This window comes from Oncorhynchus keta, chromosome 22, assembly GCF_023373465.1.
Source record: "Oncorhynchus keta strain PuntledgeMale-10-30-2019 chromosome 22, Oket_V2, whole genome shotgun sequence".
Classification (NCBI taxonomy): domain Eukaryota; kingdom Metazoa; phylum Chordata; class Actinopteri; order Salmoniformes; family Salmonidae; genus Oncorhynchus; species Oncorhynchus keta.
This window is the reverse complement of record NC_068442.1, coordinates 48,026,680-48,046,453: the sequence shown is the minus strand read 5'-3', so window position 1 is coordinate 48,046,453 and position 19,774 is coordinate 48,026,680. Positions and strand designations below refer to the sequence as shown.

Here is a 19,774-nt window from a genome sequence, read left to right as displayed (position 1 = left end):
ATTTTTACTTTGTTGTTTGGACTTTTAGTTCCCCCCCAAAAAATGAACCCCCCTTTTCGCCACAATATCAATCTTGTCCCATTGCAACTCCCCAACGGGGTCGGAAGGCGAAGGTCGAGTCATGCTTCCTCCGAAACATGACCCGCCTAACTGCGCGTCTTAACACCCGAAGCTAGGCCAATTGTGCGCCGTCCTATGGGACTCCTGATCCCGGCTGGTTGTGATACGGACCGGGATCGAACCTGGGTCTGTCGTGGTGCCTGTAGCACTGCGATGAAGTGCCTTAGACTGACGGGTCACTCGGGAGGCCCCATGCCAAAGATTTTAATGGCATTAAAAACATCCTTGAACGCATTGAGCATCTTTTTCCTAATACAACATAGCCTTTTAAATAGAATTAATCTATAGACCGATTTATAGGATGACAAATGTTCGTGAAAAATTGCGTAACACAAAAAAGAAATGTCCTCAGTGTCAACTGCATTTATTTTCAGCAAACTTAACATGTCTAAATATTTTTATGAACTTAAGATTCAACAACTGAACAAGTTCCACAGACATGTGACTAACAGAAATGGAATAGTGTGTCCCTGATCGGTGGGAGGGGGGGTAATCAAAAGTAACAGTCTGGTGTGGCCACAAGCTGCATTAAGTACTGCAGTGCATCTTCTCCTCATGGACTGCAACAGATTTGCCAGTACTTACTGTGAGATATTACCCCACTCTTCCACCAAGGCACCTGCATGTTCCCATCATTTCTTGGGGGAATGGCCCTAGCCCTCACCCTCCGATCCAACAGGTCCCAGATGTGCTCAATGGGATTGAGATCCGGGCTCTTCGCTGGCCATGGCAGAACACTGACATTCCTGTCTTGCAGGAAATCACGCACAGAATGAGCAATATGGTTGGTGGCATTGTCATGCTCGAGGGTCATGTCAGGATGAGCCTGCAGGAAGGGTACCATGAAGGAAGAGGACTGCAGTACTTAATACAGCTGGTGGCCACACCAGACTGTTACTTATGTAGCGCAGTCTTAGGCGTCTCACAGTACAGACACTGCAATTTATTGCCCTGGGCATCTTTCTTTTGGTGTTTTTCCAGAGTCAGTAGAAAGGCCTCTTTAGTGTCCTAAGTTTTCATAACTGTGACCTTAATTGCCTACCGTCTAAGCTGTTAGTGTCTTAACCGGTCCACAGGTGCATGTTCATTAATTGTTTATGGTTCATTGAACAAGCATGGGAAACAGTGTTTAAACCCTTTACAATGAAGACCTGTGAAGTTATTTGGATTTTTACAAATTATCTTTGAAAGACAGGGTTCTAAAAAAAGGGATGTTTCTTTTTTTGCTGAGTTGATAATCCTCATGGGAAATTAATTCAATATATTAAGTGCATACACAAAACATAACGGTGATTCACGTGACAAATATAATTTGTCGAAAAACAAACATTTTCAGTTGCCTGCGTGCAAGCAATTGCAGAGAAAAGTTGGTTCCCTGCAGCGAATTTGAATGGATTTTCAAAAGGGGAGGGACATTAACTACAGTGTAAAAACACTTGATACACTGGGTCTACATCTCAAAACAAGAGCAGGGCTGGTCTCTGGAAGTATAAAACTGGACTGCTCTTACTGCACGAGGTGGCCCCCAACAAAAAGGTCCCAGGGGGCTCACGTAGCTTAGCGCAACATGAGATTGAAACTGGAATAGCGGAGTCCTCCATCCACTCTCGGAGAAGACTTCCGTGGGGACTGAACTCAACTGATTAATGGCTCTTCTCTACAGTGCTTTTGGAAGGTATTCAGACCACTCGACATTTTCACATTCTGGAACGTTATAGCCTTAAGCTAAAAAGGATCGAAATTGGGGGTGTTCCCCCCCCTCCATCTACAAACAATACCCCATAATGACAAAGCAAAAACAGTCTTTATAAATGTTTGCAAATACATTATCAATTAAAAATAAATAATAATAATAATAATAATAATAATACCACATTTTACATAAGTATTCAGATCCTGTACTCAGTACTTTGTTGAAGTACCTTTGGCAGTGATTACAGCCTGGAGTCTTCTTGGGTATGAAGCTACAAGCTTGGCACACCTGTATATTTGGGGAGTTTCTCCCATTCTTCTCTGCAGATCCTGTCAAGCTCTACCCGAATGGATGGGGAAAATTGCAGCACAACTATTTTTCAGGTTTCTCCAGAAATGCTCGATCGGGTTCAAGTCCAGGCTCTAGCCGGGCCACTCAAGGACATTCAGAGACTTGTCCAGAAGCCACTCCTGCATTGTCTTGGCTGTGTGCTTAGTGTTGTCGTCCTGTTAGAAGGTGAACCTTTGCCCCAGTCTGAGGTCCTGACTGCTCTGGAGCAGTTTTCATCGAGGATCTCTGTACTTTGCTTTGTTCATCTTTGCCTCGATCCTGACTAGTCTCCCAGTCCCTGCCGCTGAAAAACATCCCCACCGCATTCTGCCACCACGCTTCACCATATGAATGGAGCCAGGTTTCCTTCAGAATTGATGCAGGCATTCAAGGCCAAAGACATCAATAAGAACAGAGAATTTTGTTTCTCATGTTGCCAGTCTTTAGGTGCCTTTTGGCAAACTCCAAGTGGGCTGTCATGTGCCTTTTGCTGAGGTGTAGCATCTGTCTGGCCATTCTACCATAAAGGTCTGATTGGTGGAGTGTTGCAGAGATGGTTGTCCTTCCGGAAGATTCTCCCATCTCCACAGAGGGACTCTGGAACTCTGTCAGAGCGACCATCGGGTTCTTGGTCACCTCCCTGACCAAGGCTCTTCTCCCCCAATTGTTCAGTTTGGCCAGGCGGCCAGCTCTAGGAAGAGTCTTGGTGGTTCCAAACTTATTCCATTTTAGAATGATGAAGGCCACTGTGTTTTTGGGGACCTTCAATGCTGCATACATTTTTTGGTACCCTTCCCCAGATCTGTGCCTCGACACAATCCCGTCTCAGTTCTCTACGGACAATTCCTTCGACCTCAGGGCTTGGTTTTTGCTCTGACATGCATTGTCAACTGTGGGACCTTAGACTGGTGTGTGCCTTTCCAAATCATGTCCAATCAATTGAATTTACCACAGATGAACTAAAATCATGTTGTAGAAACATCAAGGATGATCAATGGGTCTGAATAGCTATGTAAATAAGGTGTTTTTTTTATTGTTAATACATTTGCAAAAATGTCTACAAACCTGTTTTCGCTTTGTTGTTATGGGGTATTGTGTATAAATTGGAGGGTACATTTCAGAATAAGACTGTAATGTAACAAAATATATAAAAAGCGAAGGGGTATGAATACCTTCAGAATGCACTGTATATTTTAGCTCATGACAGATTTATTTTTCACTGTGCCTCCGAGTCTCGCTCATAACCCATGTTGTGGAATTACCTCAAGTGCTGTAAAGAGGCATTTTAGCTTGCAAGTTTCACTTCAACAAATACCTCAGAGAGCAGCTGTGAAGAGGTCACTTGGTAACAACCAGAGTAAGAAACCAAATGACTGATTTTAAAGAACGAGTCAGTCAGACACACCTAGTGCCCAGAATGAATTCATTAACGTACGAATGAGACCAGACAGAAATGGAGAATAAGTTCTAAGAGAGAAGGGGAGAAAAAGTCAACTCGGAGATAGTTAAAACTTGTAAAAAATAAAGAGATATTTGTTTTGATGGGCAAGGGAGAAATAACTGGTAGTATTGGTCACCGTGACATGACAATTAGCTAACGTAACAACCAGCCAGTGTAAATGGCCAGTGTTGTATCAAGGTGTTTCCCCACTGAGCAGCTGTATCACGGCGATGGTGGTAGCTAACATGTCCAATTTGTTCCATTCCACTTGATTATATTTAGAGTGGGAGAGCACCCTACACAAGAAATAGCCTCTCCCGCTTACATCAAACAGTAAACATTATTGGATTAAATATATGCCAAAATCTAGAGGCTGCAGTGAAATAATTGCTTTAGGTAAATGTGTGAGGGTTTGGGAATGCTGCCAGGCAGAGGCCACAAAATAACACTTACTATCTGGGTGACCTATAGCCCAGAGTCCACATGGGAAACGTCACCAGAAACGTTGTGCGTACCTTTGGCATTGCCTTGTCAGATAATTACAAGAAAACAATTGTATTTAGAGCACTGCTGCACTTGACTGGCAGGTAAAATCACATTAATCAAAACAGAGTGATTGCAGACACCTACAAGTGCACTGAGAGCAGAAAAGTATTGGTCCAAGGATACAGCCTTGGGGAACACCTGTCCAGGCTAATATTATGTATTGGATCTGGCCCGAACCGTGGGTAATCAAAACAGTACCAAGAAATACAAGGTCTTTATTGTGCTATTCACTGAAGAACGCGCATCATAATGACAACCGTTAAAGAGAGAGTCTTGGCCCCATGATGCCTGCTTGACAGGGGATTTAGAAACCAGCACTTCAGTAAATAAGAAGCTTTGCACAACAATACCTTTATACAAATGAAAAAAATCTGTGTTCTTAAGGGTTTTACCCATTGGCAGCGGTTACCAAATACCTCAAATATTATATAAAAGGTGATGAGTGAAACAGTTTTTACATAATTTATGTATTGTATTTCAGATTAGGTTAAATAAAGAGAATATTTGATGTCCATTTCTTATTGAGTAACAGTTGTAAAACACAACCTAAACAAAACTAACTTGAATACATTTACCCTGACAGGTCAAATGCATCAACATGTTACCTGGAAAAAAACCTGAGGCAGAGTTAACATAATCAACATTATTTCTCTCATTTTGGGGGCCTAAACCTCTTTCGAAATGTGGTGTGAACAGAATATGAACGCAGCCACTCAAACTCCCCAGAACCCCCCAGAAAAACCTAACCACAAGCCACGTACACAAGACACTTACCTCTTAAGCAGGAAAACAAAACGATCCTGTACACAGAATGCAATGCAAGTGGCTTGAGGCCAGGTGGCCGCCATTGTCTGGTGTTCCTCATCCAGCGTAGCGGCCTCCGCCATTCCCTGCGCTACTACTTCCTTGGGACAATATCCATACAGGATATGAACCAGAGGTAATGTGAGCTCAGTGCACAGAGACAGATGACTGAGGCAGAGTGAGTCAGCTGGATGGGGAGTCAAATAAAAACAGTGAACCCTGCAGTAGTACGGGCAGAGCCGATGCATTACGCTCTGGGAGATTGGATGGCTCAAGGACGTGACTCTCAGTAGGGGGCCAGCTGTACCAGCTGTGCTGCTAGCCACCAACCATTCCTGCCTCTGTTCTTTAGGGGTCAGGACATGGAGGAGGGTGAGGTGGATCACCGTTGGCAGGGCGTCTTCTGACACAACGGCACACAGTGTTACCAGACAGATGGCTCCCCAGTGTCTGGCTAAACGTAATTCAGTGAAAGGTTGGCGCCAAAAATGCTCCACAGATTAGAAACAGCTCTGTGCCAAAAGGTGATGAATTTCTTGTGCATCTTTGCTGACACTGTCACAATGAGTCAATCCAAGAGAGAAAAACAGCTACTATATTAGGCCCACGCAGCCCAGCCCACGCAGCCCAGCCCACGCAGCCCAGCCCACTCAGCCCAGCCCAGCCCAGCCCACTCAGCCCAGCCCAGCCCACTCAGCCCAGCCCACCCCACTCAGCCCAGCCCACTCAGCCCAGCCCACTCAGCCCAGCCCACTCAGCCCAGCCCGAGTGCAACAAGTAACTGATGACATTAGCATGGTAACCGGTACAAAAGACACGCCATCTGCTCCATTTCACCAAATCAGGGTCTAGTTCATGGACTCTGCCGGTTAAATAAAGCACAGAATAGGGTACTGAAGCATGAGCGTGACACACTGAACTCCCTGTGTGTGTCCCCCTCAGGTCTGCTCTAGTGTGTCCAGACAATTCCCTTTAAAACACAGTCGGTCACTCTCCAGTAACTGCCTGGGTTCCAATGAGCAGGCCTGATGCACAGCAGAGAGCTAATGAGAAGTGTAAGGCAGCTACTGTGCAGCAGAGCTAAGGCAAGAGAGCAGAGCGCAGGCAAGAGAGCAGAGCGCAGGCAAGAGAGCAGGGCAACATGACAGACTGGGCTGACACAGCGCATCACAGTTCATCCCTGCTTGTGCCACATTATACAGTGGCAGCGAACGAACAGGACACCCAGTGAAACGCTTCAGTTAAAAAGGCTTTGTGTGGCCAGGCGGCATGTGACACTCCAACACATAACTTGTATCCGGAAATCTTTAAAGCTGTGCTTAGACAGCTAATAATCCAGGCCTGGACTGTACATGACATTACTAAATGACTACAGGGCCCAAGAATCCCAGGCCTCATCTGCGCTGCAGCTAACATACGAGTGTGACAAGTCACACACAAAAAAACCTTTACATACCGTACTCCCTGTGACAGACCCTTTAGACAGCACACTGGATGCCCCGAGCCAACCTTTATGGAAATCAAAGCAACCATCACTTCAGGCGGCTGTCAACGTTGCCGTTCTGAATGAAAGGGACGACGCAGAGAGAGGGATTTGAGAATGAATGCACCGTGATTATGTTGTCAGGGTAGGTTTCATGTGGCGTCTTACCACATCCTTTTTGTATTTTTTATTCATCCCTCGTAATGCTCCAAAACAGTCAATTATTTTATTGGACGTGGTCTAGTTCAGTTTTCCACATTCGGGACATGACACTGACCGCCATTGGTCACGGAGATGGTAAAAACCATGTCTTGGATCTAGTGCGTAGAGGCAAGACTCAAGGGGCTTAGTATACATTAGCCACCACACACTTGAAGGCATAGAAGGTAGGTTGAAGGTCAGAGTTGATAAGAACCAACAGTGTATAACAATTTCCTAAATCTGTCCCACCCCTCTCCCCTTCTCATGGGACCTATAACTAAAAGGAGAGTAGGAAAGGAGTGAGGTCACCCAAATTGCTCTGTCACCAAATAACAGGCAGGATTTACACCAGCATTTACACCACTTGGTGAATGACAAAACACACACGCACTGATTAAATACTAGTCTGTTGTGAAACGGTGTCAGATTAGTGAATTAAACTGCTACATCTCTACTCCGCCAGTATGAGTCACGTCCGTTGCCCTGCAGAAGCTCGGCACAAGAGGGGGAACAGGAAGTGCACAACGCTGACAAGATGAAACATTAGAAACTGAAGTTGTTTTTTTTAAACAAGGATGTAGTTTGACAAACAAAAAGCAGACATCAAAGCAGGAAAAGTCAATTCCTTTCAGACCGATCTGAGCAGAGAATAAAATGCACCCAGAATCATTTACATGGCTCTTTCAGCAATGTCAGATTTAAAATCGCTGAGAATAACCCTCAGTGTGGCCTCTATATATTTTCACCCTCTGTCGCCACTCAATGTGAACCTAAAAAGCCCCAGAGGGCGGGAGGGTTCCCCTACACAGTTGACACAACCTCCCATCGCCTCTCGAACAAAGACTGTGGTTTGTAATCATCGCTGCGGTGATTTGACATGCTGTATATTTTCTGTCTCAAGAGTCTAGTAGGTCCCCTGGCCCATAATCAGACACACAGAGAGAGGCAGAGTGGGTTGATCAATATGACAAACGGTGCACGTCCAAAACAGTTCAGAGTGGGATTGAGATCATAGCCCAAACCGCCTGACACTCACAAGAGGAACTAAAAAAAACAACCTCAACTCACACATACACTCAAAACATCTCTCAATCCAAGTGACAGATTCCTCTGACAACTCAATCATAGTTGTTGTTCAAGAGGGCATCCACAATAAGGCTACGATAGAGGAAACATTTTTGTTTTTGTCCAAATGCCAACAAAATCATTTTTAGTGATGGGGGGCAAAGAAACTGCCCGGGGTAAAATAACTGACAGTAACAGGCTACAGCATGGGGTAGGAAAAGGGCCACAGCGTAACTCGAGATAGGAGAGATGAGGAGAGATTAAATATGACGGAGGCCCATTGATTAAAGACTGCCCATCTCTCAACCACACCATGGATGCTTTCATGTGGCACTCACTCAACACTACCGCCGCTCACAGGAGGAGCCCGCTGTCAAAGCAGGGCGAAACAATTGTACAGGTGAACTACTCCAGTACATGTATAGTTTGCATGCATCAAGGAATACAATGTACAGGTTGCACTCTGACCTTTCCCCTCCAACCACTGTGTTGGTAAGGGTAGGCAGGTGGTAAGGGTAGGCAACAACACGTCTGCCATGCTGATCCTCAACACAGGGGCCCCTCAGGGGTGGGTGCTTACTCCCCTCCTGTACTCCCTGTTCACCCACGACTGCGTGGCCAAGCGCGACTCCAACACAATCATTAAGTTTGCTGACGGTGGTAGGCCTGATCACCGACAACGATGAGACCTGGCAGAGTGGTGCTAGGATAACAAGCTCTCCTTCCACGTGAGCAAGACAAAGGAGATGATCATGAACTACAGGAAAAGGAGGGCCGAACACGCCCCCATTAACATCGACAAGGCTATAGCGGAGCGGGTCGAGAGGTAAGTTCCTTAATTTATTGGTGTCCACAACACTAATAAACTATCAAAGTCCAAACACACCAAAAGAGTCGTGAAGCGGGCACGACAACACCATTTCCCCCCACAGGAGAATGAAAAGATCTGGCATTGGTCCCCAGATCCTCCAAAAGTACTACAGCTGCACCATCGAGAGAATCCTGACCGGTTGAGTCACCGCCTGGTATGGCAACTGCTCGGCATCCGACTGCAAGGCGCTGCAGAGGGTAGTGCATACAGCCCAGTACGTCACTGGGGACAAGCTTTCTGCCATCCAGGACCTATATACTAGGAGGGAGTGTCAGAGGAAGGGCCCAAACATGTTACTGTTCTCTCCGCCACCACACGGCATACATGGCCTCCATGTGCCTGTATGACCTCCCTACAACGCCTGGGCATGCTCCTGATGAGGTGGCGGATGGTCTCCTGAGGGATCTCCTCCCAGACCTGGACTAAAGCATCCGCCAACTCCTGGACACTCTGTGGTGCAACGTGGCGTTGGTGGATGGAGCGAGACATGATGTCCCAGATGTCAATTGAATTCAGGTCTGGGGAACGGGCGGGCCAGTCCATAGCATCAATGCCTTCCTCTTGCAGGAACTGCTGAAAACACTCCAGCCACATGAGGTCTAGCATTGTCTTCCATTAGGAGGAACCCAGGGCCAACCGCACCAGCATATGGTCTCACAAGGGGTCTGAGGATCTCATCTCGGTACCTAATGGCAGTCAGGCTACCTCTGGCGAGCACATGGAGGGCTGTGCGGCCCACCAAAGAAATGCCACCCCACACCATGACTGACCCACCGCCAAACCGGTCATGCTGGAGGATGTTGCAGGCAGCAGAACATTCTCCACGGCGTATCCAGACTCTGTCACATGTGCTCAGTGTGAACCTGCTTTCATCTGTGAAGAGCACAGGGCGCCAGTGGCGAATTTGCCAATCTTTGTGTTCTCTGGCAAATGCCAAACGTCCTGCACGGTGTTGGGCTGTAAGCACAACCCCCACCTGTGGACGTCGGGCCCTCATACCACCCTCATGGAGTCTGTTTCTGACCGTTTGAGCAGACACATGCACATTTGTGGCCTGCTGGAGGTCCTTTTGCTCTGGCAGTGCTCCTCCTTGCACAAAGGCGGAGGTAGCGGTCCTGCTGCTGGGATGTTGCCCTCCTACGGCCTCCTCCACATCTCCTGATGTACTGGCCTGTCTCCTGGTAGCACCTCCATGCTCTGGACACTACGCTGACAGACACAGCAAACCTTCTTGCCACAGCTCGCATTGATGTGCTATCCTGGATGAGCTGCACTACCTGAGCCACTTGTGCGGGTTGTAGACTCCGTCTCATGCTACCACTAGAGTGAAAGCACCGCCAGCATTCAAAAGTGACCAAAACATCAGCCAGGAAGCATAGGAACTGAGAAGTGAGAACTGAGAAGTGATCTGTGGTCACCACCTGCAGAAACATTCCTTTATTGGGGGTGTCTTGTTAATTGCCTATAACTTCCACCTTTTGTCTATCCCATTTGCACAACAGCATGTGAAATTTGTCAGTGTTGCTTCCTAAGTGGACAGTTTGATTTCACAGAAGTGTGATTGACTTGGAGTTACATTGTGTTGTTTAAGTGTTCCCTTTATTTTTTTTCAGCGGTGACACAGAAGGGGCGTGGCTCACATGCACACACTGAAACCAGTCACTTTGTGACCACCACAGGGGCACAGGACTATAAATGCTGGGTCCTGGAGTGACCACGACGGCGTAAGGCCTGACTGTAGCTCAAGTCAGTGTTGCCTAGTTACTGGGTTTTCCTCTTAAGAGTAGCCCAGGTATTTATCTAAAAAAAAATCTGTGATAAAAACAGGTTAAACAATTGATTGCCGATTAATTAAGATGTAGTCCTAAATTAGGATCCAACTACTACGCCCCCCTAACCTCGCAATTGAGAGTCCGGCTGAGGGGAACCTATCCAGCGAGTTATAATTCAGTTGAAGACCATACCATTCTGTTGAATGGAGCCAATTTGTCCCAAGGGAATCCTCACTGGTTTATTTGGCCTAAAGGACAGCATTGAGCATAGAAGATGCAAACCTTTCCAAACTGAAGACTCAATCACTCCCCAGTCGCACTGCGCCCACCCAGCGTTGTTTTAATAAAGACCAGAACAAACGATGAGACTTGGCCCTGACCTGGTTTCACATTGGAGTTGAAATTGTGTACAGAACAATGTGTCTCTGGCTGTAGGAGTAAACATATCTCTCCCTAGAAGATGTGACATGATTTTAGACGTGTTTCTTACATTTGGATCATTTTGAATTGTCAGGAAGTTATATATTTTATCTGAATATTAGCTGATACCATAATAATCTAGAGCCTAGCTGGCTCTGTTTGCCTGCTATCTCCCCTTTAGGCTACACACAGGCTAGCCTCCCAGCACACACTCCAAGGTTAACCAAACTTCAGCACAGGAACATTCTACACAAGTGTTTGTGAGAATCTATAGGAAGCCTCTCAAGAGCCTCAAGTAGTCAATAAACAGTGAGAGTACAAGTGATCAAGAATCAGTCTGAAATGTGAACAATTTCAAGGACTGAGAAAATCCCATGTCAACATCAGCCAGGGCAGGCCATGATAGGACTGAGCTAGACCGTTGACAGAGACTCGACTCAATCCAGCCGTGTCCTCTCCACCAACGTCCTGCTTCCCAAATGACATCCTATTCTCCATAGGACTCTGGTCAACGGTAGTGAACAAGGTGTAACTTGGGATACAGACCTGCTGTCATCATGGCTCCATGGTCGGTTATATTGGGCACCACTGATGTCAAGGCCAACATCCGAGAACGATTAGAAAATGGGCACGGGCTGTTCCCGATGACATTACACTGGCAACAACTTGCTCTGTCCATCATTATTTCTCCCTCTCTACCCCCTATTTACGAGGTGTCATGCTAGGAAGAGATCCAGAGTTACTCTACCCCAGAACAAAACAGAGTGCTCCATGCTAGGAGAGTATTCACTTCAGTGAAAGTGTCAGCATTACTTTTAGTGTAATTTATTTAAGAGCCCTCAACACAAAAAGGAGAGGGGGGGGGGGTAAATATGGGGTTCTGAGTGTCTATAACAAAGTGGGTTGTTGTCCAGTGTTTTAGGGCCGTCCCCAACCAAAAAATAATAATAATAAAATCGACCAATGGACTTGTCTGAATTTTATTTTTCCCATATAAGGGATCCATGTCTTCGGCACCCGGGGAACAGTGAGTTAACTGCCTTGCTCAGGGGCAGAACAGATTTTTACCATGTCAGCTCGGGGATTCAATCCAGCAACAGTTTGGTTACTGGTCCAATGCTTTAACATACTCACACTGTGTTTTTATTTTTTTTAAATTGACTATATGTAGACTACGGAGCTTGTCTGATGCTTTAAGCACACTGTGATTAAATAATGACACACATGACTCAAGAGGGAGCCAGTGATCAAGATATTTTTTTTTCTTCTGGTTAGGCTGTTCCCGAACCACCCACTGCTACTGGCCTTCACAGATTCTGCCATTAGCTCCCGGAGTTGCTGGTAATAGGCTACACCAGGGGCTGGCAACCTTTTTCGATTGGGAGTGCGAATTTATCTTACCATTTCTACTGATCTGCATGTTATGGTTTTCATATGCTCATTTCCATGGAACAGTTTCATTTATGATAAAGACCTCATATCTCAAAATCATTGAATTGTCATTAATAACTAAATTACATTTACACAAATCTAAATGCAACTTATTTACCTCTACCAACATATTACCTCAACTAACTGGTGCCCACGCACATCAACTCTGTACCGGTACCCTCTGTACATACAGTTGAAGTTGGAAGTTTACATACACTTAGGTTGGAGTCATTAAGACATGTTTTTGAACCACTCCACAAATTTCTTGTTAACAAACTATAGTTTTGGCAAATCGGTTAGGACATCTACTTTGTGCATGACACAAGTAATTTTTCCAACAATTGTTTACAGACAGATCATTTCACTTATAAAACTCACTGTATCACAATTCCAGTGGGCCAGAAGTTCACATACACTAAATTGACTGTGCCTTTAAACAGCTTGGAAAATTCCAGAAAATGTCATGGCCTGAGAAGCTTCCGATAGGCTAATTGACATCATTTGAGTCAATTGGAGAAGTACCTGTGGATGTATTTCAAGGCCTTCCTTCAAACTCAGTGCCTCAGGCAAGACCTCAGAAAAACAATTGTTGACCTCCACAAGGCTGGTTCATCCTTGCGAGCAATTTCCAAAAGCCTGAAGGTACCACGGTCATCTGTACAAACAATAGTACGCACGTAAAAACACCATGGTACCTCGCAGCTGTCATACACCTCAGGAAGGATACGTGTTCTGTCTCCTAGATATGTACTTTGTTGCGAAAAGTGCAAATCAATCCCAGAACAGCAGCAAAGGACCTTATGAAGATGCTGGAGGAAACAGGTACAAAAGTATCTATACACACAGTAAAAACGAGTCCTATATCAACATAACCTGAAAGGCTGCTCAGCAAGGAAGAAGCCACGGCTCCAAAACCACCATAAAAATGCCAGACTACGGTTTGCAACTGCACATGGGGACAAAGATCGTACTATTTGGAGAAATGTCCTCTGGTCTGATGAAACAAAACTGGAACTGTTTGGGCATAATGACCATCATTATGTTTGGAGGAAAAAGGGGGAGGCTTGCAAGCTGAAGAACACCATCCCAACCGTGATGCATGGGGGTGGCAGCATCATGCTGTGGGGGTGCTTTGCTGCAGGAGGGGCTGGTGCACGTCGCAAAATAGATGGCATCATGAGGTTGGAAAATGATATGGATACATTGAAGCAACATCAAGACATCAGTCAGGAAGTTAAAGCTTGGTCGCAAATGGGTCTTCCAAACGGACAATGACCCCAAGCATACTTCCAAAGTTGTGTCAAAATGGCTGAAGGACAACAAAGTCAGGGTATTGGCGTGGCCATCACAAAGCTCTGACCTCAATCCTATAGAAAATGTGTCGGCAGAACTGAAAAAGCGTGTGAGAGCAAGGAGGCCTTCAAACCTGACACAGTTACACCAGCTCTGTCAGGAGGAATGGGCCAAAATTCACCCAACTTATTGTGGGAAGCTTGTGGAAGGCTACCAGAAACATTTGACCCAAGTTAAACAATTTAAAAGGCAATGCTACCAGATACTAATTGAGTGCATGTGAACTTTTGACCCACTGGGAATGTGATGAAAGAAATAAATCACTCTACTATTATTCTGGCATTTCACATTATTAAAATAAAGTGGTGATCCTAAAATAACCTAAGACTGTATTTTTACTTGGATTAAATATCAGGTATTGTGAAAAACTGAGTTTAAATGTATTTGCTATGGTGTATGTAAACTTCCGACTTATTTTGTTACACCTTAAATTATTTGTTATATATTTATTTATTTTCTTAAAATCTGTATTGTTGGTTAAGGACTTGTAAAGCAAGCATTTCACTGTAAGGTCTACCTACACCCGTTGTATTTCAGCATGTGACAAATAAAATGTGATTTCTATTGCCAACTATGTAAAAAATAACCTACATAAAGCCAACAAATAAAAACATGGCAGCCTGCAGGTAGAAAATATCCTGATAAAAATACAGCTACACATGGCCTGTCTGCAAGGAACTTCAAACACTGCATAAAATATTCTGGATCCTCAGTTTCTGCGCCAGTGCGCTCCAGATAGACACAGCTGTATTTGCACAAAGGATAAGTAATGAGCTAGGCCTATTTGATGACGCTTCCACTGATTCTGAGCATTACTTTTTTTCAGAAATACTATCAGATCTCCAAATGAGCAAATTTATAAGCCTACATTTGCATGCTGGCCAGGTAGTCTAGGCATAATTCTGTGCGTAATCAGGTGCGAGTCCTTACTCAACATTGACAGGAGCGTTCCAAACAAAACACAATGAATAAATTGACAAGTCGTAAATGGAATGAGAAACTAAAACTTGTTTATCACAAGCGTAGCCTAAGTTGTGCACTCCGCAAACAACGTGTCCACTACGACAATGACAACTTTAAAAAGAATAAGAATAAAAATAATAAATTTAATGCCTTTCACAGAAATTACAGTAACCAAACAAACATTGGATATCTGAAATTATGGGAATTAACGGCAAATGCACTACTGGTGAGCCATTCCTGCAGTCTTAAAAGACTAAAAGTAATTTTAACAAAATGTTTTATATATATATTATTATTTTTATTTATTTTTTAATCAACCAGTAGGCACTAATGAAACACATTAAAAAGGATTCCTCCCTCCATGCCAGTTCTCTCTGGCGCAGTTCTCCCCCTGCCACCCCCCACCCCACCCTGCCCTTCCCCAAACTCCACATTTACCTTCTGAACACCACCACGAGAGATATTTTTACATACAAGTAAACATTTCCAGGAATAGCATACCTCACACTAGCCTTGGCAAGAGGAGGCCTTCACTACACAACATTGAGTATGACCGCACTGCTGCAGAATGCCACGGGAATGTATAACATGATGGCAGTCTTCCAGAAACAGCCCTCAGTCCCTCAGCGCTACTCAGTTTTCTAACACTTGAGTTTTGTTTACATCTTAACATGATGCCCATTGACACCCCATTGAGAGTGAATGGATAAACACCTTGGCTGGACACTACACTACACAGATAAGGTTTGAACATTGAGCTAGGCCCCTCAACATTTGAAGTGAATTTAAAACAAATCTCTTACCCATCCTCATCTCCATCCATGGGAATGGCTATCCCGAACAGGCTGTTGACGGTGGGAGTGGCCAGCTGCAAACTCTCAGGGATGAAAGGCCTCATGACATCTTTTCCAGGGGTTGCATTGGGCTGAGGAAGGGTGTCCGACCTCCTGCGGCTCTCGTCCCCCTGGCTGGCCGTGGGAAAGCCCTGCCCGGCTGCTCCAGCTGTGGCCTCACCGCGAGCTACCTGGGCCAGGGGGAGTCCTCCTGGGTCAGGGGCCTGGCTTGGCATGCCTGGGGGGGTGTTGGTGGCACTGGGCACTGTGGCAGGCACATTCTGGACAACGGAGGCCCTGCCCACTCCTCCTGAAGGCTGAGGATGACTCACCGGCTGCTGTTGGGCAGGAGACATAACGGCCCCGCTGGCTACCTGCAGCAATAGGCCATGGGTCGAGGCTAATGGACCGCCGTGCAAAGACACAGACAGGTCCCCAGCCTGAGGGGTGTTGACAGACGAGGGGCCCTGAATCGACAGAGGCCCCACAGAGAGGGAGGCCATGGGGTGGGTTTGAGGGTTGGAGCCCTGAGGCTGTAGAGGGGCTAAGTGCTGCTGTCGGTAGTCCAGCTGACTGGGGTGCATTCCAGAGGGATGAGTGGAGTAGGCAAACTGCTGGGCCTGCGTGGCAAGAGGCACAAGGGGGGATTTTTGCAGCATGCCACCTTGGGGTACACCATTGAGGCCAATAGGGTGAAGCATTTGGGGGACAGCGGGCTGCACGTTGACCTGTGTCTGCGATACCGTCGCTGAGTACCCTGTGGGCTGTAAGGCATTCGCCCCACTCCCTGAATGGGGCTCTTGGCTGTAGCCTTGCTGCTGAAGCTCCGGAGGGTGGCCATGGTGGAAAGTGTAGTAGCCACTATCACCTGTGGACTCCTGAGCCTGTGTGGAGAGAGTACTAGGAGCAACCACATTGCTTCCTGTGGTCCCTAGCCCACTGTCTGCATTGTGGTCAATGGTGACAGCGTGTTTTATGCTATCCACAGTCCTGCTCATGCTAGAGCCCTCAGAATCTCTCTCATAGAACTCAATACATGTCCATCTGCCCCGTCTGAAGGGCTCTCCTGTACTGTGGTCAAGTTTAATGACCCTGAAACGTGAACTACAGCTTGTCGTCGTTGTAGAGCTAGGCGCCGCTGTGGGCGTTTGAGATACACTTGGGGAAACATTCGCAGCAGGGCCAGCGTTGACTGTTGTCGGCTGCTGGGCGGCCGAGGTTGGAATGGAGGGCTGACTCGCAGCTGGTACAGGAACACTACCCCCTAAAAATTGTGGGTTGATATGGCTCAGGCCTGTACTTCTAAGAGCATGGCTCCCATTAAAAGGACCTGTTGCAGCTACTGGCTGCCCCTCTTGAAGTAAATGTAAGGCCATGACAGCTGCCTCCGCCTCCCCTGCATTGTTTAAAGTCTCCTCGGATGAACTTCGTTCACATACTCCCGGATCGGCCAGGGACACGTCGAATATTTTGGATGACACATCCTCGGTCCTGGATTCGTCCGGATCGTCCAGACTCTCGGTGTCATCCGTGATGCTACTGGCCGCCACCTGAGCCTGTGTCACACTCGTGATCTGAAAACAACTCTTCTTCTTTGCTGGCATTTTTGACATGTTGAATATCTTTGCTAGTCACTCAAGTGACTGTCTATTTCCTTGATAAGCGTTTCGTCTGAGCTCAATAAATGATACCTTTTAACGAGCTAGCTAAAGAATGTACAGATTATAGCAAGCAGGTATGTGACATATTCCTTGTCCCCCTCTCCTGTTGCAGATTGTCTGTTTAAAAAAAAAAAAAAATAGCCCAACGTCCGAAATCGGACAGGGTAACGTTAGCTTGTCGCTGTGTGACAAGTATCCCGATATCACCACCTCCTCTCCTCCAGTTCTTCCCGAACCTGGCCTCCTGCGTGCGTTATTGTCCCGGCCCCGGAGTTGTAAGCAGCCCCCTGTTGCAGTTACCGCTCACCAGCTGCTACCAACACTTTAGTCTGAGGCGGGCTCCGTTCACCACTCTCCCTTTTAGCTGGCTAGCTAATGTAGCTCAAAGCTAACCAAATAATAGCTATCGGTGTCGTTAGTTCGATCCTTACCTATAAACAAGCCTGTACGACATCATGTAAACAAGTCCTAATGTTCTTCCAAATCTTTACATTGAATCTATATCCTCCGATAGACAGATATTCCTGAATTTAATAAAGTTTATCTTCCTCGTCCTCTGGTTGTCTCACTATTTAGAGCTGCTGCTATTATGTCAGAAACCTACTTACTAGCAGCAAGCTAACTGCCGCTCGGCTCTTCCTCTTACCACTCGACAAGATGGCAAAAAAGAAAACGAACAGCACTCTGGGAGGGTTGCGCATTGACTTACGTAAATCATTGGAGAATTCGAATGGGATACGCTGATTTACTTTTTAAATCGTAAAAATGAAAACGAAAATGTGCTTTTTTTGTTGTCTTAATTTAAGTTTGGTTGTTAGGCATAATGTTAGAAGTGTGGTTAAGGATTAGGTTTAAAATCAGATTTTAGGAAAATATATTGTAGAAATCGGTGGGGTGTATGACTTTGTGGCTGTGGTAACTAGTGACGACCATTCTGAAGGGACCACATCATACCACAGATAGAACAAATCCTTTAACCGTGCTGTGTATTTGGCCACACTCTTTTCGATACAGTTACGAACCGAAATTATTTTTCGTAGCAGGTTAGGAGAGCATTTTCGCTAACCCTAACCTAATTCTCATAAACAGTTGCCTAAATTCTCCTAACCTGCTATGAAAAAGTAACTTCCTGTTGTAGCTGTATCAAAGTGCCGTGAAAATAGCGTTTATCGTATTCTGAAAGAATCTTATATCCCAAACCGGGACACACTTTTCATGCCACTTCGATTCAGCTACGACCTGGAGTGATTTTTATAACAGGTAAGGTGAACATTTTCCCTAACCTTAACTTCCGGCTGTGGTGGTCTCAATGGCGTGAAAATAGTGTTTCTCATCTCAAACCAGTGTCAAATGCTGCGTTCATGTGCTATCGGAAACTCAGAAGTTAAAATTAACACAAGTTATTTACGTAAATTAACAAACGTCATTTATGTAGAGCGCATGTGTCAAACTCAGTGGAGGCTGCTGAGGAGAGGATGACTCAATAATGTCTGGAACAGAGCGAATCAAACATATGGAAACCATGTATTTGATACATTCCACTAATTCCTGCCATGAACACAAGTCCATTCTCTCCAATTAAGGTGCCACCAACCTGCGGTCAAACTCATTCCACGGAGGGCCGAGTGGTTTTCATTCCTCCCTTGTACTTTATTAATTTTGGTCACTAATTAGTAAGGAACTCCACTCACCTGTTTTTTTAAGGTCTTAATTGAAAGGAAAAAACAAAAACCTGCAAACACTTGGCCTTACATGGAATGAGTTTGACACTCCTGGCATAGAGCCTCCTATTGGTTGATTCTGATACTTACCAAGAAATTCAGGATAATCTTTCTTCAACGATAAGCACGTCCTAAATTTCGGCGTTCCGACTAGCACATGAATGTGGCATGACTTGCTTACTCGTTGTAAAAATGCCGCCTTCCCATTGCGTTGGAAACTCAGAAATTTCCAATTTTCTAATCTAGGTGGAAGATTTGGATCCCTAGTTTTCCACTTGGGCGGTATCAGAATAAACCAATAGGAAGCTCTACACAAATAATTTACGTTCCATTTTACTCGGAGGTCCCGAGTGTCCAACATGACATGAATGCGGTAAAAGATGATGCCCGAGTTTACCGCTTGAGAAGTATCAGAATCAACAAATAGGAAGCTCAACGCAAATAACTTACATTCATTCTAACTCAGAGGTCCTGAGTTTCTGACATGACGGGAACTCGGCATCAAACACTGCGCTATATGTTGGATCTCAAATAAATGTTCTCTACTGAGCCACCCATGTCTCGGAGTTGAGCAAGCTCGACACGTGAAAGTGTGTGCCACAGTCAATGGAGGCTGCTGGGGGGAGGACGGCTAATAATAATGGCTGGAATGGAGCGATTGGAATGGCATCAAACACATGAAAACCATGTGTTTGATGTATTTTATACCGTTCTACTGATTCCCCTCCAGCCATTACCACGAGCCGGTCCTCCCCAATTAAGGTGCCACCAACCTGTGGCCACAATGAATCCAGGTACGATGATTCAGCTTGACTTCAATCTTTTGTTCAATAGAAAAATGACTCATGACCATGATTCACAGATCAAGATGAATGTAATAATTTTCTTGAATGAATCATTGTTTTTCGTATTGTCAGTTTCTTTTCCCATGCAGCCTGATTGGACATATCCATTATAGATATTGCAATGTCAAAGCTATGAAAATGCAATATAGATTTTAAAAAAATATTTAACTGATTTTATCAACCTATCATTTAGATTAGGCCACCCCACTAAGCATTTGGTC

General features: G+C 45.4%; 1 protein-coding gene across 3 annotated transcripts in view; it reads right to left on the bottom strand.

Annotated features, from left to right (window-relative positions):
• LOC118400695 (run domain Beclin-1-interacting and cysteine-rich domain-containing protein-like) overlaps positions 1 to 17,628 on the bottom strand; it is a 128,907-nt gene extending 111,279 nt beyond the window's left edge. For all 3 annotated transcript variants that reach the window (XM_052475408.1, XM_052475409.1, XM_052475410.1), the window contains exon 1: positions 15,297 to 17,628. In XM_052475408.1, the coding sequence (XP_052331368.1) occupies positions 15,297 to 16,939 (1,643 nt within the window). In that variant the 5' untranslated portion in view covers positions 16,940 to 17,628. The remainder of the gene's footprint in view (positions 1 to 15,296) is intronic.
• Positions 17,629 to 19,774: the final 2,146 nt, after the last annotated feature.